This window comes from Camelus bactrianus, chromosome 15 (genome assembly GCF_048773025.1).
Source record: "Camelus bactrianus isolate YW-2024 breed Bactrian camel chromosome 15, ASM4877302v1, whole genome shotgun sequence".
NCBI classification, from domain to species: domain Eukaryota; kingdom Metazoa; phylum Chordata; class Mammalia; order Artiodactyla; family Camelidae; genus Camelus; species Camelus bactrianus.
The window spans coordinates 39,058,246-39,080,546 of NC_133553.1; the positions used below are offsets into that span (position 1 = coordinate 39,058,246).

Genomic DNA, 22,301 nt, shown 5'->3' on the forward strand with positions numbered 1-22,301 from the left:
CCTATTTCATTCTCATCATTTAACCTTTCACTTTACCTGTAAAAGAAGGTTGTAGCTGATTATTTCCAAAATTCATTCCAGCACAAAGATTACTATATCATTATATCTCTCAGTCAGAGAGAGGTGATTCAAGTTACAATATTTTACTGCCTAAAAATAAAATGCTAGCTATCATTAGAAAGAATAATAGAAACATAACAAATTATATCCCAAATTCTATAAAAAGCCATCCACATCAGGAACACCAACACAAGTGTTGAAATCACGAAACTACATGTAAAAACAGAAAAGGTCAACTAAAGCATTGGTTTTCAAATTTTGCAACATATTACGATTACTAGGGAACTCAAAAGAATACTAATGCCATGAACTCTAATTCTTAAGATTCTGATTTCAATGGTCGGGGGTACCAGCCAGGAAATGAGTATTTTTTAAAGTTTCCCAGATTATTCTAAGATTGCAGCTAAAGTTGAAAAACACCAAACTAAAGTGACAAATAGTAGAATATGTTTTAAAAGAGTAAAACCTCTATCATCTTTCCAAGATATAGTTACAGGTTATAAAATTATCAAGAATATGAATAGAATGAAAAACAAACCTGTTTACAAAATTATACCATACCACAATGGGGTTTACCTTTTCCAAGTTTAAAGGAAGCGGTTTAAAGGGTTGAATAAGACCAAAAATTAGTTTTATAGAGTGGTTAGTAAATGTATACAATTTGTTATCCAAGAAGTCATGCAAGGTTAAGACAAACATATTCAGAAAACTTTATAAACTCCAAAACAGCAGACACGTGGATTATTTAGAAAAGCAAGTACATTTGAAGTATACAATGTTTTGAGGTTGACACTGAAGATAATTAGTCACTCCTATTAAATATCTCTGCATGACACCATCAGATCTGGAGTATTAGACTGCATGGTCCCAGGACGGCACTAACATGCTCTAGCCTTAGAAGAGCTTATGACTGGAGATTCTGCTTTTCTCTGGGGACAAGGAGATAAACGAGAGTACAAATTTAACATCACGCACTTGCTTCCACTCATTTATTCAGCACTTACTTTGTGTTATGTACCAGACCTCTGCTAGATACTTTAAAATATCTTGTTTAATTCTCATAAGGTAGTTTATCATCCTCACCTTACATATGAGGAAACTAAGATTCTGAGAAATCAGAATTATGGCAAACATGTATTTCTGGCATAAGATAAAGTAGCAAGTTTTGAAGCAAAGATTTAAATACAGGTCTATGCCATGTTGCCTTTCAATGTAATTGTAAATTATAGTTACAGTAATAACAAAAAGTAAACTGTCATTGTAAGTGCTTACTTTGTCCATTTAAATGCTCAGTAAATCTCAATAGTCCTAAGAAGCTGCTCAGTCAAAACAGATGAGTCATACTTGACTCCCCCTTTTCTCAAATCTCACATCCTATCCTGCACATCTTGCTAGTTCTACCTTCAAAAATGTATTCAGAACCCATTACATTTTGAATGTGTATCACCTGTGAATATATATTCACACATCTTGTCACTATTATCCTAGTTGATCTCCAGCTTGGATTATTAAAAGAGTCTCCCTATGAGACTCTTTGACTCGTATACCCTTATTTCCCTTCCTCCCCTCAGTCTGCTCTGAATCCCTGCAAAGGATTCCATTTAAGATGGTGTCACTCTTTTGCTCAAAACTTTTCATCAGTTGCCCATCTTGCTGAAGTAAAAATCAAGTCCTTACAATGAGCAAGACCCAGCACCTCTAACTTCATTTTTTTCCATCCTCCTTCTCTACTCCAGTCACACTTGCCTCATTATTCCTCAAACATTCCGAGCATGTTTCCCCTTCCCCTTACTGCTCCCTTGGCCCTAGAACATTCTTTCCTCAGATTTCACCTTTTCAGGTCTTTGCTCAAATAGCACCTTATCAGTAAAGCCTTTCTTCCCCACTCCTCGCTCTCAAGCATCATATCCTCCTAACCTCACTTTATCATGGCACTTATTACCACCTAGTATTTTATGAATGTATTCATTTATACTGCCTGTCTTCCCCCCATGATTTAAACTTCATGCAGGTAGGATCTGTTTTCAACGTGATGTTTCTCCAGTGCCTTAGAATAGGACCTGGCATGAAGTAGCTACTTGAAAACATTAGTTGAATGAAAATATGAAACAATAATGCCAAAACCCAGACTCAAAAACACGCCAGTATACAACCTCCACACCACATGCCCTAATAACATATCACGTTTTCACGCAATTCAGCACTTTCAGGTAAACAGCAGAGCCGCCCCTACCACACAGATACATCAAAACCTAGGACAGTAATTTCTATTTTTCACTTATTCTACCTCCAATTCCTTCCCCAAATATAAAGCTCAGTAATAATCTTGACCATCCTAACTCCCGTGAATTACCTAGTCTCATATGAATGGTGGTGGTGATGGGGAGGGGCGATTGCCAAAAGTGAAAACAAGTTTTATTTTAACTAAGATGGGCAAGGGGGCAAAAAATGACCAGTAAGTTTTTGGCACAGTGTGGCCTGTTCCTTATTCCCGAGGTCTGAAGGATGGAGGAAGTGGTGCAGGCAGGCCAGGAAGATGAGAGCATGGATTGCCTTTCACAGCTCTGCCCTGGCAACTTGAAAGAGCAGGACTGACAGGTTCCTGAAGAGACAAATTAGACCTAATCTTAAAGGTATTTTTGTTGACTTTGGTGTTAATGACTTCAGAACAGATTTGAAAATTAAAAGGAGGACACCAACTGATCCAAATTTCATCATTCATTCAATTTTAATTACCTACTTATGTTTCTAGAAAAATTCCAATGGCAAAAGAAAAATGAAGGGATATGATCAAATTTAATGATGTTTATGTAAAATAATTTTTAAAATATATTTTCAATTATGCTAATAAGGGAGTCAAAGGCCAAAGATTTCTGCAAACTCTCTCCCCCTAAAATATATACTTGTTCTGTTTAAAAACTATGGCACATTTTCTAAGTTTCTCCATGGATGCTTAATTTAACTGGAGCACAAACCAAAAGATACTGTAAAAATATAGTGTCCTTAATATGATGAGCACCAATGGGAAACCTACCTGAAGCTTAACATTTGCCATAAATAACCCAGTAAGTAGTGGGTGGGTGGGTGGGTGTGGGTGGAGGGGAGACAACTGAAGAGTGACATCAGTTACAGGTAAATGGAAAAGTTAAACATGGAGGGGAGGGAGGTGACAGAGGTTGAGATAGCTTGGAAATTCTAAGACTTCCATGCTAGAAAGATAAGAGTTGTTTTCTTGTTTGTTTTTGAACAAATTAGTGTGGTTTATCTTACATTCCCTAAACTGGAAAAGAAATTAAAACTTAAGCAGTTATATACAAAACTCATCATCCACAACTGTACAACATTACAGTTGAAGCCTGCCTTTAATACTTGCCTGAAGTCTGAAATCCACAACCTCATTTATGGGATGCATTGCTAATAAAGGTGAATTATGAATACATCTGATGAAGCATTCAAGCAGACTGGTTACTATACAGACATGGTCAGATTCATTATGAGAAAAATTACAAATATCAACAGACTAGATACTAAAGTAACATAACAGGAGGGATGAGAAAGTTGCCAAAGTATATAAACATGAAACTGGAGAAATAAAGAATCAGAGGGAATCTTAGAAACCATAGGTCATTTCCTCATTTCATTCAATTCCTCTCATAGGCTGTTCCCGACCACCTCACCTAAAACAGCTGCCCCATCACACTCTACTCCTGTACCCTACTTTTCCCATAGCAGTTGTCACTATGAATCAGTATACTATACAGTTGCATTTGCTGGTTGTTTGCCTCCCTACTAAAACATAAGCTCTATGAGGGCAGAGGTTTTGTTAATCCCAAGGCCTAGAGGCACACAGCTGGCATTCAATAAATATGCTGAATACATAAATGATGAAACTTAAATTCAGAGAGGTTAAAGGATTTCCTCAAGGTCACAGAGCAAGCACAGCTCATACTATATAACCCTTTCTGCTTGCTCTTTCCACAACCACTTCCACTACACCAGAGCAGCCTGTTCCAGCACATGATTCTGTTTAACATGATTCTATTTCTCCTTTTCTTTTTCTTAAGTGCCAAAGAAAATACATGCTACCAAAAAGTGACACAGTGGGTAGCATTTTAACTTCCAGCGTTTCACCAACTAAAACCGTACTCAGATTTCATAAAGCATGCAGGATCAGCCAGTAAAACAGAAAGGCAGAGCCACTCATAGTTTTTTAAGTTTCTTGTGAAATTGGTGTATGCCTTGTAACTTTTAAGAACAGCCACTGAAACCTACTTATCAATTCAGAATGGCCTGTAAAGTATCAGCCTCACTTTGATTCTTCTAAGAGCCCACAATAGCTCCTCCCTGGATATACTTTAACTTGCAGATTATGCAAGGAAATGTAACCAACTTTAAAGCTCCTTTTAGTTACTTTTAAAATACAAGACAATCTCACAAAACCCTGAACATAAAATTAACCCTTGGGAAGTTTTTGATTCTGAGAACAGGAAACCATCTCTGAACCACCACCTGACTGTGATCATCTAGGTCCTTCATTCAAAATCCATTAACCTGAATTACCTAAAAGAAACGCGGGAGGGGGTGAGGGAGAAAGAAGAGAAGAAATATTTACATATATAAAAAGGGAGCTGATATTCCTAGTAACACTTTTGCCCAACAGCAGCTTCTTGCCCAAAGTCAAGGCCTCACAAACACAACTTCTGCTGTCTTCCTCGATCACCTTCCTGACAGAGGTGCCAACTGTCAATACCTTTTACGGGAACCGTCCCTAGACCTAGGATGGGATTCACTAGGACAGAGGATGATTTGCTCATTTCTCAAAACTACAGTCAGTCCAATTAGTAAACTGAAAGGGAAGACCTAAAATGTGGACTGGCAAGAAGAGCTGAAATGAGCCTGAGAGTTAAGAGTGGGAAGGAACAGACGAAAAGGACCGGGGAAGGTAAACAACGCATCAGAGGCGGGAGTGGGAAGCCGGCTCGAGGAAGTGGGGTCGGCGAAAGGCAAAGGTGAAGGGAGGAAGGGGACGAGGTTCTGGGTGGGACGGGCGGGAGCAAAGGGGGAGGGGACGAGCGAGGACTGAGAGGGGGAGGGGGAAGGGTCGGGGCGGGGCGGAAGGGAGCGAAGAGGCGGGATGAAGAGGGCCAGGCCGGGAGGGTCTTTACCTGCAGCTCCGCCCGCTCCACCTCCCACTGGGCTCTCTCCACCTCGAAGCGGGCCCACTCGTGCTGCAGGAAGTGCAGGATACCCGGGAGGCTGTACTGGGCTCGGGCCGCCCCCGCCGCAGCCGCCCCGTCGCCGGCCGCGGCAGCCTCCGCCAGAGGCCCGAGACCCTTGGCACCGCCGGCGCCCGGGTGGTTGTTGCTGAAGAAGACGCCGGGACCCGCCTGCTCGTCCATGGCGGCCGCAGGAACCCGGGGAACTGCCCAGGCGCCCAGCAGCGGAGGCAACGGCGGCGGCCAGCAGCGCCTCCTCCTCCCTCCGCCGCTCCCCGCCCACACCCCAGTCAGCAGGGAGCAGCCGCCTGGGCGCGGGGGCCGGCCGAGCCCGGGACGGGCCGGGAAATGGGTCAACTGCGGCGCGCGGGCGGCCCGGGGCTTGCTGGGAAATGTAGTCGGGGGGCGTGGCACCGGCGAGCGTGGCCCAGGCGGCCTGTGGGGCTGCGATCGACTGGGTCGCTGCCGCGGCCCCGCCCCCGGCCCCGCCCCGGCCCGCAGCGGAGGTGGGCCGTCCCCAGCGGGGAGCGCGGGTTCCTCACAGTCCCGGCGGGGTGCTGGCGGGTGGTTCTCCAGTCTCTCTCGCTCGCGGAAGTTCTCGGGCGGCGCTCCCTGTTGCGCACACACACACACACACACACACACACGCGGAAGTTATCGCCCCGAAGTGCCAGCCCCAGCTGCACGACTTTTAGGGCTTCCTGGTAGTTATGTTAGGAAACAAGCTCAAAGCGAGCTTCGCCGGTCCGGCCCCAGGGCCGGCGTTCTCCTGCCGGGGCACTCAGCCTCTCCCTTCTGCTCCGACTTGGGTGATACTCCGACCCTAGACTCTTCCACAGTTCTTCCCTGTCGCTTTCGCCCCTGCCTTTTTCACTCCAGGTTCAAACCTGTTGCCCGATCAGTTTTCACTTAGAGGGAACTTTAATCATCCCTCTCCCGGACTCAAGCTTTCTGCTTCTTTCACATTCTGGGTTGTTGATACCTTATCTGAAACACTGCTCTGCTGAAGTCCCTTTCCCTTTGTAGTTAATCTTGCAGTAAATCCTGTAAAAGTTTCAGATATCCAAGGCTCTGTTATTTCGATCTCGGTTTTTCCTTATTCTCGAGCAGTTTACACTCATTTCAACAAACATTTGATTGTAAGTTCTGTCACTAGGGATATAGGAATAAATGACACCGTTCTCGTTATCAAAGGGAGACTGGAAAATATACAGTCTACAGTGCCTTAAAGTAACACTGCCTGAAAGAACAAAGTCCCTTTCTGCTCCCCAGATCTATCTTAGGTATCTAGGCACTTCTGCCTTTTCTTTTGTCCTGTTCCCAGTTTCTTCCGCAGTTCACTTGCAAACTGGGAGTAGTATTAGCCTACCAAAGGCACACCAAAATCTTTCAGGTGTTTCTAAATGTTATACTTCTCCCAAATCCTTGAAATTCTGTCACTATAAATTCACACTACTGTGATAATGAAAGGAAGGCACCTGAAAAAATTTAACAAATGAAATTAAGCCCTTATTTTGTCTCCATAACAAGTTATTTGTAATTCTTTTGTGGGATGGACTTCTGGGATATCAGACCTGACGGCCATGAAAAAATGTAAAGATACAGGCTGGTGAGTGACATGTCAGGGAAGGACATCCTGTCCCTGTGCCCCCCACCCCACCTTTCCATGACTACTATGGAAAGGACAGGAAACACATTGTATCTGCTCTGGTTGCAAATAAAGATGGCTAGCTCTCTTCTCCCAGTTAGTGAATGTTTCTGCTTTATGAATTCATTCTTTATTGTAATAAAAGTTTGATGCCGGCCTCGCTAAATTCCCTGTGTCATAAATTATTTTGACTGTAAGTGTCCTTTGAGATACTGCCCAATCCTCTCATTTTACAGCTTAGGAAACTGAAGTCCAAAGAAGTTGAACTTGTTCATAATGAAGCTTTGAATGAGTGGCACAGCCAAAACTAGAAACCAGAATTCCTGATTGCTAGTTCATTAATCTTTCCGTTAACAGGTTGCCTCCACTCTTACTTACTGAAGGAAGAGAAAGCACTCTCAAAGAGATAATCTGCATTCCCATGTTCATTGCAGTATTATTTACAATAGCCAAGACATGGAAACAACCTAAGTGTCCCTCAGTGGATTAATAGATAAAGAAGATGTGATGTGTGTGTGTGTGTGTATATGTATGTGTGTATATGTATGTATATATATATATATTATTCAGACATAAAAAATGAAATCTTGCCATTTGTAACAACACAGTTGGAACTCGAGGGCATTATACTAAGTGAAATAAATCAAAGACAAATACCATATGATCTCTCATATATATATATATATATCACACACATATACACAAACACACAAACAAAAAAACCCCAAGCTCATAGGAACAGAGAACAAATTGGTGGTTGCCAGAGGTGGAGGGTGGGAAAAATGGATAAATGGGGTCAAAAGGTAAAAAAAAGAAAAAAAAATTAAATGTGTAGATAATTTGGACTACCACGTATATACAACAGCACTGCTTTAATTCCTAGTTTCACTTTATTATTACCTTTTTGCCTTTCAAGGACTTATAAACACTCAAAATAGTATTTATGATCTATACAGTTACAAAATCTTCACTCAATACACCAAACTATTAACAGTGGTTATATTAAGGTGGAATTCTGAAGAAATTTACTTTTCTCTTTGTCCAAAAATTTACACATCTGGTAATATTTCTTTTGTAATTTAATAAAAATCAACAATATTTTTAAAATAAGACCTTCCCTTAGAGTTCTTTTGCCCTACATTGCTTTAAAATGATAAGGCCCATGAATCCTGTCATTTCCTCCTACACTGAATTAGCTTCTCAAAATGTTTTTGAGTAGTGAGCTTAACAGTAATTTTTTTTCCCTCTGTGTTTGTCTGTGTTTCACATTCTCTGTGTTCAGCATGAATTACTTTTTTTTTTAAGTAAACATTTCAGCGCATATAACATACATACAGAAAAGCTCACAAGTGCTAAGCGAACAACATCTCAAGGAACTTTGACAAACTGAACCCTTGGATGTAACCACCACCCAGATCATGAAACTAAACATGGCAGGCATCCCAGGGTCCCCCCTTGATGTGTATTTTCAGAAACAACAGCAAAAAATGTTTTTTAATTTGGAAAAAAAAATCCTGAAAACGTTTAGTAATTAAACAGACATTTGAAATAAGTTAAACCTAAATCTTCTCCTCACTTTACAATTTTCCAAATCTGGAAATCTTGGACAAATAGTTTAACTTACTTTAGCTGCAATCCTCTCATTTTAAATATGAGAGTCGTATTTACCTTATAAAGTTACTGTGAAGATTAAATGAGAGAAGAAATGTAAATCCCCCAGCACAGTGCCTGATGTATAATATATATACTGGATAATGATAGCTTTTATTGGATTAGAGAATTCACAAGACTAAATGAAATAACACCATGTGAAAAATCATAACTACCTGAGGGCTCAATAATTGTTCTTTTTCCTTTCTCATATCCTATTCAGAATTTTAATTCAGCAGAGTTAATCTTTAATAAAAGGAAATGTCTTTGCTTAACCATTAAGCCTCAGACCTCAAGGTGTTGCTGATTGTTTCCTAATCATTTCATTTTAAATTAATAAAGCCTGTGACACACAAAATAGGATTTCTTTTCCAAGCATGGAGAACAGCTGTCAAAATATTGATTTATATATCAAAATAACCAGTTTAAAGTGAGAAATCTTGCAATTAAAAGCTTATTTAGATAATTGGACTGTTTGCTTTTTTTTGGCTTATATATGTTAATTTGTGGGATGGGGATTACGGCTCCCCAAAACGACAATTTATCTGATTTTTTTTTTTTTTTTGTATTTTTCGCTAAAATGAGTGGCTACTTTCAAAAACCTCTCCAAAATGCCCAGTTATTTGTGTCATTATCTGACTCTTTACCTGTTCAAAGAAAAGGCTTCAAATTGACCTTGATGGCTCTTTCTGAATTCTGACCAGAAAAAAAAAATAAAAAGGGTGGACCACTTGACTGTACAGAGGGCTTTGTTAGGATGAAGAGAACTCTGGGGAAGAGGGATGTGTAATGGGCCACTGTTTATCAGCTTCTACCATCTGCCTGCTCCCTAATTCCTCTCACTTCTTTCTGCCTGCCCTGGTTAATGGGGCGAGTCCCTGCTTCTGCCTTTCCTGAGCCTCCAAATTTACTCCCTAGATTTGAAGTCTAGTGATAACAGGGTTGAGGAAACATCCAATCATGGGCTGGGAACTGAAGGAATTCTATGATCTGAAATTCTTCTTGGAGTCCAAGTGTTAAATCTGCACCCCAGTCTTCCGGTAGGATGGGAAAATAGCTTCTAATATTTACGAATATTATTATTATTATTATTACTATTATTTTCTTTTGGTTGAAAATTAAAGGTACCTAATTTCAAGTTCAAAATTAAAATTCATTTTATCTAATTAATTTATCTTAATAAACTTAACTATTAAAAATTTAATTTTGAAGTTAAAACTGAATTTTAGTTTGGTAGTGGCTGATATTTAGAGAAATAAATACTTAAAAATCTAAAATCAGGATTGCTTTAACAAATCTAAATATCTAACATGGGGGACAGTAAAATGATAATATAGCTCTTAGGCTGTAGGAACACTTTTCTTGGAATATTGATGGTGACCAACTTACTATTTTATTTCTCAAACCAAGGGTAAATTGGTTTTTTAACTCATCCAAATCCTTTCTCCCCATCAACTCCATTCCTTATCTACCCTTTTCTCTTTTAAATTTTCCAGTGAATGAAAGCTCTATTTTACAGATTTTTTTTCTCCTTTAAAAAAAACAAAAAACAAGGTGCCCCCATTTCTAAGGCAGGAACTGAGTTTCAAACAATGTAATCTTCATTACATAAAAATAACCGTGGGGGGTGGGTAGAGAACATTTCTGTAAACTGGCTATCCTGCCAACTATGCAACAGAGACTATTCCTTTCCTGGGTGGAGCTTTTTCTCAGCAGAAACACCCAATCTTCATTTAGGCTAGAATTGCTCAGGACAGGACCTCCCACTCCGAACTCCCACCTGATAGTCCTTCAACATAAATTAAGTCAGTTCTCGAAAGGATTCAAATATGGTATGTTATTTTCTTATAAACATGATGGGAGGACAAATCTGGGCATTGTGCTGGAAAACTAAGAAAAATGAGGTCCAGGACCTTTTTGTTTTAATTTTTGAAATCCATGTATCCTTAAGTTCTTTCAAACAAGTCTTAACTTATTCTGCATGTACTGCATCTCTCTCCCTCTACCCTGCAGGCCCTCAACATGCTTCTGCTGTTCAATACGTGTTAATTTTAGCACTTGCAGTTGTTCTCTGTGATGGAAAATTCTACCATTATCTGTGTTATCTCCTGGCCCAGATTTCCCCCCAGCTGCAGGACATGAAGTAACAAGAGTAGGAGTGGTTTGAACCAGCTCATAGACACTTTCACACGAACTCATAGAACTCATAACATGCAACATTACAACAGATGAGCTGATTGTATTCCAGCTTAAAGAGACAATCCATACATTTTCATTGTAGGAGAGAAAGATACTTTAAATAATACAGTTTTTAGTATATGGCAATAAGCAAATTAATGCTGCACCATTTTTATGAGCATGTAACCAGTTTAAAACATGAAGGAAGAGTATAAACTAATTAGAAGAAGGTGGGATGGAGCTTTTGAGCAAAATCCAAACACTTGAGGAAGGAAAGTTCTTAGTACATTTGAGATGTTGAAAGAAGCCCAAAATAGCCAACATGTAAGCAACAGGAGAAAAGTAGTAACAACTGTTATTCTTATAGCTGGTACTTTTTGAGCATTTACTCAATAAAAATAATGCATTACATATGCATTGACTTGATCCTTAAAATGTGCCTATGTCGTAAGTATTAAGACTATCTTCATTTGACGTGTAGGGATACTGCATATGGCTATAGGACCAGATGAAATAAAATGAGGAGGTGAAGTAGGCAGGGGCTCGAGGACACTTTATGGAATTGATCTCTATGGTAAGGTAACCAAATGAAGCGTTTTCAGCAAAGTAGCAGATTTGAATTTATAAAGATAATTTCAGTTTCTGCATGGGAAATATAGTATTAGCTGCATTTCTAAATCATTTTCTAAGGGTCAGGCACTATGTTAAGGCCCTTTGCAAGTATTAACTCTTTTAACCCACAGCTACTCTATAAGATAGGTATTAGTACTTTCGTTTTACAACCATGGAAATTGAAGCACAATGAGGACAAGTGACTTGCTTAAAGTTACCACAGCTTGTACGTGAGAGCCAGATCCCAACCCAAGCAGACTGACCCTACAATCCACATCAAACACTTTGCTGTACAGCCATCAAATGTGGTGATCTGGATTCAGATGGTAATAATGGCAATAAAGACACATGGGGGATTTAGGAGACTTGGTGACGAACTAAGCATAGTGAAGGAGAAAGTGGGAAGTGTCAGGGGTGATACCAAAATTTATGAATACCTTACTCAATGGGATAAAATAGTTGCGCTGTTCACTGGGAGATCATGAGTTGAGAAGCAGATTTTAGATAAGGAGGTGAAGACTTCAATTTTAACTTGAGTTTTGAGGAGTTTCTGAGACAACAAATGGTAGGTAGTCACATATGCAACTCTGGAGAGCAGAAGGGAGGCTGAGCTCCAGACAACCCTACAAAGGAATCCCTGCCTGTTACTCTGTCACACCATCCTTCATACTATTCCTTCCTACCTATCTCAACCTGTGATTATGTTATTTCTCCCCCTGGGCAGAATGTAAATGAATCTTGGTAGATTCTTTGCTTGACTGTTGTTCATTATTGTATTCCTAATGCATGGCACACAGTAGGTGTCCCATAAATAACTGTCCAATGAATGAGTAAGAGACAGCAGTACAGAATCTTCTCACAAAATCTTTGACAAACAGGAATGCAAGTCCTCCTTGGGCATGTCCAGTGTCAAGGAATGCACTATCTTAGGGCCTACATTTTTCAGTAGGTCTCTTAGAAAATTCTTTTAAGTTCTATTGCCAACCACTCACTTGAAACATTGACCTATTGGTGAGGGCCACTATCTGATCCTCCTACCTGATGGTACATGATCATGTTGCCCTTTTCAACTCTCAGTTCCTCTGATCACTTATGCTTGGATACACACCTGTCTGTCATTGCCCATGACACGTGGTATCTGAAGGTGACCCTCCATCCCCCTCAGCTGGCCTCCCCTCCACACGCAACACTGAGGGCCCACAAGGTGTAGAGTAGGACTGTCAACTTCCTTGTTTTAACAAGTATATTTTTACTAAAAACAGCCCAGCTTCATTGTCTTTCTTACTAGTTTCATAATGATTTACAGTCAACTAAGATGCCATCTTAAAAAATGTCTAGGCATATCAAAATATTTGGGGAGATTTTAGGGCACTCCAAAGCATTTTCTTGGAATTTAGTAAACAATGACCCAGTTTCATTTTCACGTCTGTTATTTCAAAAAGCATCACTTTCTAAGAGTCAGTAATGTGTATCAAAATTCAAACCTCTCATATTTTTATAACCCCTTTAAGAAATCTATCCCAAGGAGGTAATCTACAAAGTTTCATTTTAAAAAAGTCAAACACAGCATTACTTATTTTAATATAAAACTAGAGACCAAGTACACAGCATAATGGTACATCTGTTATTAAGTAGCCATCCAAAAATGATGGTTACTAAGTATATACCATATTAGAGTAAGTCTATGGGAAAATGCTTTTAAGTGTATACAACATCCTACCTGCAGGATGATTACAAATGTGGAAGGAAATAGACTAAAATATCAACAGTAATTTGGTCTATGTCATGAAATGTGGTAATTTCTCCCCAAAATTTAATGAATGCGAATTTTATAATTAAAATTGACTAATTTATAATAATGTATAAAATTGACTTTCGTTTTGCCTCTGACTCTTATTTTCATCAGACAAGATTAAAGCCCTTTTCTGTTTCACAACTGAAACAAAAGAGGCATTTTCTTGTATACCTGGAAATATGCTGGAAAGAAGGAAGAGATTTAAAGAAAAGATGAATAATCAAAGTTAAAAGTTGCAAAAGACAAACCAGTTCACTTACATCTTCATGGACTCTTCAGACTCACATTGAAAGTCCAGGGGGAAAGGGCAAACAGAAGTATATGTGTCTGAGAAAAAGTGCCTGAAATGGAAATCCCTGCATTCTAATGGCAAAAAAGAGACAGGATTGTGGATATGGCCCAAGGCTGTGAATAAATTCTGCTAAAAAAAAAAAAAAAAAGAAAAGAAAAGAAACAAAGCTGTAATTGGTCACTTGTGCATGCATGGTTTCCAATATTTTTTTAGTGACAGCACCAAAAACTTAGCTTAAGATACTTTTTCTAAATTATGACATGAAATTCTTTTTTAACTGAAATTTTGTGAAGTCCATAAATAATAATTGCATAAGCTTTTAGAGCTAGAAATGGGTTTGTAATGATTAAATCAGGTTTACAAAATATCCACCTGATGGAAAGCATTAAGGCAAGAAATTTACTTATAGGTATACTCTAGCCATTTCTGGCATCAACCTAAAAATTCCACTTAAGAATGAAGTATGTTCATAGCGGCACTATTTACGAAAGCCAAGACATGGAAACAACCTAAATGTCCATCAACAGATGACTGAATAAAGAATAAAGAAGCTGGAGTACTACTCAGCCATTAAAAATAATAAAATAATACCATTTGCAGCAAAATAGATGGACCTGGAGATTGTTATTCTAAGTGAAGTAAGCTAGAGAAAGAAAAATACCATATGGTATCACTTATATGCGGAATCTAAAAAAAAGACAAACTTATTTACAAAACAGAAACGGACTCACAGACATAGAAAACAAACTTATGGTTACTAGGAGGGGAAGAACGTGGGAAAGGATAAATTGGGAGTTCAAGATTTGTAGATACTAATATATATAAAGTTAACAAGTTTATACTGTATAGCACAGGGAACTATATTCAATATCTTGCAGTAACTTATGGTGAAAAATATGAAAATGAATATATGTGTTCATGTATGACTGAATTGTGCTGTACACCAGAAATTGACATTGTAAACTTACCATACATCAATAAAAATATATATAAACAAACAAACAAAAAAGAATGAAGAAAATGTGAGGCACAGTAATTCATATCATTAAATATGTTTGAAAATTGAGCTACTTATATCCATCATTCAGCATTTTTGAATAGAAGGAAATAATGGATATAAAGTATCTAGTATCATGCCTGGCACCCAACAGAAATGGCAGCTCCTTTCAATGGTGATAATCTGCAATATTTTAACTGCTGTGTCTGGATTTAATGTATTTCATACTGCCATGCTGTGACAGCAATTTTACATACATGTAAAAATTACTTATCAGAATAAATAATGTATCAGTATAAAAGGATCAGCCAAAGATTCACTCACTCCCTTGAGAAAAACAAGCATGATATATACATACATATATACCTTTAAAGTAAGTTTTTTTTTTATTGCTTTTCTTTTGTTTTGTTTTTTAATGGAGGTACTGGGGACTGAACCAAGGACCCTGTGCATGCTAAGCATGGACTCTTAACACTGAGCTATACCCTCTCCTGACATATGTATTTTTAGATGTGCAAAAGATTATAGAGAGAATACCTAGTAAATTTTGTTCTCATTGTATAGATCAGGAAACTGAAGCCCCAAAAGGAGGTTGTCCAAAGTTCTATCCCTACATGGTTGATGGCAGAACTTACTTAGAAGGGACACCTGACTTAAGTGCTTAGTTCTCTCTAATTAAACTGAGAATTCAAAAGCACAATATTGATTAACAAAAACCTGGAAAGCAAATAGAAGATACTTTATTTCTTTTCATACTAAAGCTGCTCAGATTAAGCTTCGGAAAGAATCCACTGGCAATCGATGCTTCCTCTTTTAGCTTCATGATACATGTTCATAATCAAATAAATATGATTATGCAGGTTGAGAAAAATCTCATAGGTTGGGCCGTGAAACAAATTAATAAATATAATTCTTCAAGTAGATCTTCCTTTTACAGATATCATAGAAAACTAGAAGTTAAGTTGTCAGTGGCTCAAAAGAGTTCAGAGAAACTATAAAGATGCACTGGGGAGGGGAAAGGGAGAAAGAGACAGAGAGAGAGAAGGAGTTAAAAAGAGAGAATCATTACTAATGTGTGATGTAATCTATCCTGAAGTAGGAAATGATGGGAAAAGCTTGGGAGGTACCAAGAACAGGGAAAAATAGCCAAGGCAGAAATAAATATACTTTATAAATAGATGAGTGAAAAGGGGTTATGAAACAAGGAGACTGAAAAACAGTCTGACAGTTCGGTTCCTTAAAAAGTTGAACACAGAGTTCTCATCCAGCTAGCAATTCCACTCCTAGGCATTTACCCAAGATAAAATGAAAACAGGGCGACACAAACACTTGTACACAACTGTTTACAGCAGCGTTATCTGAACCAGGCGAAAGGTGAAACAACCAGAATGCCATCAATTAATGAACGGATAAAGAAAATAGAATATACATACATACAATGGAATAGTATTCAGCTATTAAAAGGGATGTAGTACTGATGTATGCTACCACATGAATGAACCCTAAAAATGTTAAATCAAGAAGCCAGTGACGAAAGACCACATATTTTATAATTTCATCTAATGAAATGTTCTTAATAGGAGAATCGATAGAGACAGAAAGTAGATTTGCAGTAGTACAAGGTTGGGGGGAAGCAGAGAGATTGTGGGGCAATAGCTAAAGGGTACTGGGTTTCTTTTGGGGGTAACGAAAATGTTCAAAATTGATTGTGGTAATGATTGTACTACTCTGTGAACATACTAAAAACCACTGAATTATACATTTTAAATGGGTGAATTGCATGGTATGTGAATTATGTCTCAATAAAAGTGTTACCAAAAAACCTCTAAAAAACAGGGGGAATAACTTTGGAAAAGCAAGTGTAAAATAAAAAAATTTTTAAAACCTCCAAGCAACCCTGCAAAAATAAAAGTCAGTAAGAAAATAGGTGAGAGAAAGCAGCTACCTGAGGTTCTAAAGACTAAATGAGGAAGGACTCACGAGCTGCCAATTGGCGAGGGGAAGAGAGAGAATAAGTAGAAGGAGGCAGATAATGAACAGGTATGCAATTTAGAATGTTCAGAACAGTGACTGGCTTTTGAAAATACAGTCTATGTAACACAGTCTGGTACAACTTGGTGTTTAAAATGTGCTAAACATGGGGCAAACATTCATTTCATCAATTATCTTTTTGACGTGGTAAAATTCCCATTGCATGAGAGACTGGCATAACTATAATTATGACTAATTCATTTTTGTATGCCCTGCAGCACCTAGCCTGATGCCTTATACATGGGAGGCACTCAATAAATATTTGATGAATGAAACTAAGCATCATAGCCAGAACACTCAAGGCTCTCTGTAATTACAAAGCATAACCAAGGCCAAATTTTAGCCATTAAAGAGAAGCAAAGTATTATTCCACATTTGAAACATTTTAATGGATCTTTAAATGAGAGTTTTAATTCAATTAACTAAAATGCACACAAGCATAATTTAGTAATCTAATATGAAAGTAAAAAGTTCTAACAGAAAGGTAAGGACAGTCTGAGAAATGCTAAGAAAATGTGACTTTATTCTTAATATATATACACCATGAAACAGATACTTTCCATTATGCTAAATACCTCAAAATTCAAATTCTGCTTGCTCTTCAATTAATTTTTTTCATAACAGGTACTGGATATTTCCCTATTTTTTCCCTGACAATATCAATAAGCCACCCAACTACATGATACAATTTTTTCTGCATTTAATTTAAAAGACTATGGCTCAGTGTTTAAAAAATAAATTAATGAATAAAAGAGAAACATTATCAGGAAAAAATAAAAGCACATTCACCACATGATTAAAAAAAAATCATTCCTTCAAAATCAGAAACCAGTGTGAGCATTATTTCACTAAACCTACTCAGAGGCATGTAATTCCTATATACAAATAAAGTAGAACCTACAGACTGGAATGATACTGTGGCTATCACTAATTAGGTGCTAGTTGACAATATAAACAAAAATGAATGCAATAGCAAATTAAAAAAAACTTGTTTTTAGCTTAATTGTTGGTGCAGAATGCACGGTAGGGGCTGGCTGCCTGGCAGCTGCTTTAGCTTTGCTAGCCTGGCTTGCCCTAACAGCAGTTTCCAAACGTACTTTCAACTCAGGAGCCGCTCCCATTACTGTCTTGAAAGCGTGTGGATACAGAGGTCCAATATGCATTAAATTCTGGAGTGCAAACTCATGAAGATCTTTGGAAACTGTGCTTGCTGAGGCAAAAGAATTTTCATCCAGCAGGTAGGAGATCAAAGTAGGAACTAAAAGAGCAAGTAATTGGACTCCTGCAAATGACAAAGGTAAAAAGTCTGAAGATGGTCATGAATCTGAAAATTACAATAAACTTTTATTTTAAAAGTAGGCAATTACCACAGTAGTCTAAATTATAATAAAGTACAAGTAAACATGCAGAGTCTATTTTAGACCTCAATAATTACTCATAATTAATATTGAATATTTCCTAATTACCCAAGCCATGTTAGGATAGGAAACCAGGTTTGATTTCCTGTTAAGATTGTATATTTTACACTTATATTAATTTGTTTTATATTAAAAAAAATACTGTTAAAAGGTTAAAAAGGAATGAACACCTTACGATTACCATCTGGTAAAGTGTATTTTGAGAATAAAATTACAAAATTTTTAAGGGTATTCCAGAATAGGGAGGTTGGAATAGGGAACAGAAACCTAAAGCATTCATTAGGATATCATGAAAGGAATGATGACTATACGTGACATTAATGTGATGGTGACAATTTACCTTCGGTTTTGCTTGGCATTTAGCCTTAGATTTAGTTTTAATTTTTCTTAAATGCCAATTGCTTTCTCTACCTCCTAGAAGTCTTGCTTTAGTACAAAAACATCTGTATCTGAGTGAGGCAGTTCTTTAAAAAAATGAAGAAATCATGATGGTGCTTGTTGTTGATATAACTCATTAATACTAAGTATTAAAAATTGGTTGGTTGAAGAATTAAAGCTACACTGCTTTGCTTATTTCATATCTTAAATTAATTGACTTTTAAATGGAAAATTAAAGGGTTATTTTATTTCATGAACATTGTTGAAGTCTAACTATTAAACTATTTAATTCCATAAATAATATATAAATATATTCTTGCTGTTAAAAGAATTCAAATAATAGAGAAGTATTTGAAAAAGCATAAGACTCTCTTCCCTACCTAAATTAGGGCACCTGTTCAGGAATTGATCCCAAGAGTCATTCAACTCATACATATTTTAAATACTGACTATGCAAAAAGTCAATAAGCTCAGTGCTGGGATTACAGAATAAATAAGATTTAGTCCCCATGTTTATGGAGTTTACAGTGAGTAAAATAAAAATAAAGATAAAATTATGCTGAGTTACCACACATGGGCCATGATGTCAGTAATAATATTTCTACCCCAAAAATTGGTTAATATCTAATTTCAACTAAACTTATGAACTCCTCCCAACCAGCTCTTCTTCCTGACTTTTCCAGTCTTAACACTGCTTTCATCTTTCTTCCAGGTAACATAGTAATATTTGGCTCTTCTCTTTCTCTTGTCCCTATAAGCAGTTAATCATCAAGTAAGACCAATCTTTTTTTCATAATCACTTCTGTGTTCTTCTCTTCCACTCTGATAGTTCTGGATTATTACTTCGTAGGGAAGCTAACAGCATTAGTTTTTTTAAAAAAATCTTTATTACCTTTCCAATCTCTTGTGAAATTTTTTCAAAAAGAGGAAAAAATTTGATAGAAAAAATTGATATAAATAATTTTTATTTGGACAGTAATGAGGTAATATAAAAAGGTGTGCATTCCTTTTGACTCAGAAATTTCACTTAAAGGCATTATTTGATAGAATAAATTTAAAAAGTGTGCAAAGACATTTATATAAGAATACTCATCTCAGTTATTCATGATCTTGAAAAATTGGAAACAGCTTACATTCAATCATAAGGTAGTAATTTAAAAAGTACAGTCTTTCTGTAACAATTAAAAGCTTTATTTTTAAAGATAAATTTTGAATTGTGATGAAATCAAGCCTTGGCAGGGAATAAAGAGGAATAGGTGTTAAGCTACATAAGTGTCTGGTTAAATGGATGTATATTGTAGGTTGTCCTTAAATTAAAAAATAATAATTTAAACATTTCAAATTTTGAGGTATTTTTAATAATGATGTTTGGTATGAATACTCTCTGGTCCTACTTGTTATAAAGTTTTTATACCTCTATTATGAACATCAAAACGTATTATTTTAAAAAATCTATTAAACGTCCACATTTTCCCCAGTTCTTAAAAAGTACATTCCTAGAAAATAAAAAAAATCCATGGGTTGAAATGCCATCAGTAATTTATTTTAATCTCTTAAAATATAAATATAAATTAACCCTATTTTGTTAACATAAGCAAAAACATTAAGCTTTCAGATAGTAACCACCTCTAGTAAACTTCTGTTGCAATGACCTGTGTCTAACATCGAACAAGATTTATACATAACACAAATCTTCATTTTAGACTAGTGGCCTTTTATAGGAAAATACTTACTGTTCTGTTCCTCCCCAAGAGCAACCAATGTTTCAAGAACTTTGATTCCTTCTTGAACAGCTAAAAGTTCTGTGTTACTGGCTGGTCTGTTTCTTTCGACAGCTTTTAGCTTTTCAACTACTATTGGAGCTAATGAATGGATATAGGGGGTTGAAAGGGCACGATTGGAATGTTGAAAGACTGACAGGAGAAGCTGGTAACATTTGGCTTGAACCTATATGAGAAAATTATTTCATTAATTTACATATATGACAGTTCTTATCTGCTCTACAATCACATTACATCTTAATATGTACTTAATACTGAAAAGAAGCAATACTGCAGGCTGAAAATAGAAATGTGAGATGAATTAATGCCTTTTCCTTCTTTTTATGGAAATGGAGTGATAAAACTTCTAATATGCTAACTAAATAAACCTAACTGAAAAGAAATTAATCAAATAAACATTCCTTATATGTTAATTGCCAAATTACCACTGCTTATATAATTTGTATATTTCTGTAGTAAGAAACTAGAAATCAGGAATTCTAATTTCTGTTTTTAATTCTTTCTTTAATTTACAATTGTCTCTCCCACTTTAACCTAACATATTTAGCATGGAAAGCTATTATTTGAATGATGCCAAACAAAGCTATACACATACATTACTTACACGCCTCAGCTCCATTTCTAGGATTCCCTAAAATGACTGCTTCTATCAATTTAAGTGTTCAAGGTTTAGAAAGTAAGGTCTCAGTGGCTCTACTTTATATTAGAAAGACTTCATATTAATAACAAACAAACAAACCAAAAAAAAAAAAAAAAAAAGGAAGGAAGGTTCATCAATACATCAACATATGGAAAAAACAATGAAAGAAAACTGTTTCAGTGCTTTGGAGAAGAGAAGTTGCCAAACACTGCTGGACATAAAAATTACGTGGGAAATGTTTTTAAAATACAGATCTTTGGACCACACATCTAGAGATTCTGATTCAGGAAGGTAATGGTAGATGTTAACTAAGCTGTTTTTTTTTTTTCCTGATATGCAGCATGTTTGAGAATCATTAGTTCAGACTTTGACACTGTAAAACAATAAAACTTACTTTCTAAAAAACCTAGAGTTTCCAAAATAAGCCCATTAAAACATGTTATAATATATATTTATCCTTTAATGCCATTGATGTCATTAAGAAACAAAGAAAAACAGAAACACGTAACAAGTTTATACTGTATAGCACAGGGAACTATAATCAGTATCTTATAGTTATATGATATATGATATATATATATATATATGATATATAGTTTCATAGTTGTATGAAAAATAATATGAAAAGGAATATATGTATGTATATGTATGACTGAAACATGCTGTCTACCAGAAATTGACAGAACATTGTAAACTGACTATACTTCAATTAAAAAAAAACAAAAACAGAAGTATGTAAAGTCTCTATCAATATAGGCCAGGGTTAATCAAATATTTTAGATACTGGGGAATTTCTGCATATGTAAATGAACATACACATGTCTCCTGAAATGCTTAAACCAGTGATCTTTTCCAGTTTTCTGTTGAAAAGCCATATAGCAAACACTTACATTTTCATTTGATGTATCACACATTTTAATGAATCAATCTGAAATTTTCCTGATAAAGTGGAAGGTTCACCACTATGTTTTAAGTGTAACTTACCCACGGGTCACATGAATTTAATGCATTTTTAAATCTGTTCATGCAGCCATTCTGTAGTGACTGGACTCCTATTATTTCACTACTAGCAGACCACAGGAAGAGTGCAATTGCTGTTAGCATGCTTACTTCATCAGGTGCAGGCACAGTATCTTCTGAAATATATGAATAAGGAAATATTGATATATATAAAAAATGAAGGCAGTATGCTATTTCTGAAATGTTTTGAAATTTCAGTTTTGAGCAGTAACCCTCTCTCCCCAGCAACTTCTACAGCAGTGTGTTCGTTCCTTCAATGTAACACAGTCCATAAACAACTTTATGAATAGAACTCATCTATTACTAAGGACACAGGGGACACTTTATCAGAAGTCCCTGTAGTTAAGTCCTCTCTCCTTGTTTTTCCAAATGGTACAATATTAATTGAAAAACATTCAGACATACATCCTAACAAGAACTCTAATATGCAAAAAAATTTTAATATAAAATATAACATGAAAGTATAAAATTACTTAAAATTCATTTAACTTCTTTGGAGTTAGATTGATCAGAAATTTCCAAATACTCCTCTTCCAACAAAGTTAAATGATCATAAGATATTCTAAGTAATTTACAAATCTAGAG

The 22,301-nt window shown here is 36.6% G+C and overlaps 2 protein-coding genes across 3 annotated transcripts in view; both read right to left on the reverse strand.

Moving 5' to 3' along the window:
- The window catches only part of STRN (striatin), an 86,416-nt gene extending 80,775 nt beyond the window's left edge, over positions 1–5,641 (reverse strand). Inside the window, exon 1 of one of the 2 annotated variants that reach the window (XM_074378725.1) lies at positions 5,226–5,641. In XM_074378725.1, the coding sequence (XP_074234826.1) occupies positions 5,226–5,459 (234 nt within the window). In that variant the 5' untranslated portion in view covers positions 5,460–5,641. The remainder of the gene's footprint in view (positions 1–5,225) is intronic. The other variant, XM_074378724.1, reaches the window with a different exon arrangement.
- An 11,341-nt stretch (positions 5,642–16,982) lies between these two features.
- HEATR5B (HEAT repeat containing 5B) overlaps positions 16,983–22,301 on the reverse strand; it is an 89,575-nt gene continuing 84,256 nt past the window's right edge. The window contains exons 34-36 of the mRNA XM_010967647.3: positions 21,681–21,832; positions 20,009–20,222; positions 16,983–17,761 (exon numbers count right to left, since the gene is read on the reverse strand). Coding sequence (XP_010965949.1) covers positions 17,457–17,761; positions 20,009–20,222; positions 21,681–21,832 — 671 coding nt within the window. The 3' untranslated portion in view covers positions 16,983–17,456. The remainder of the gene's footprint in view (positions 17,762–20,008; positions 20,223–21,680; positions 21,833–22,301) is intronic.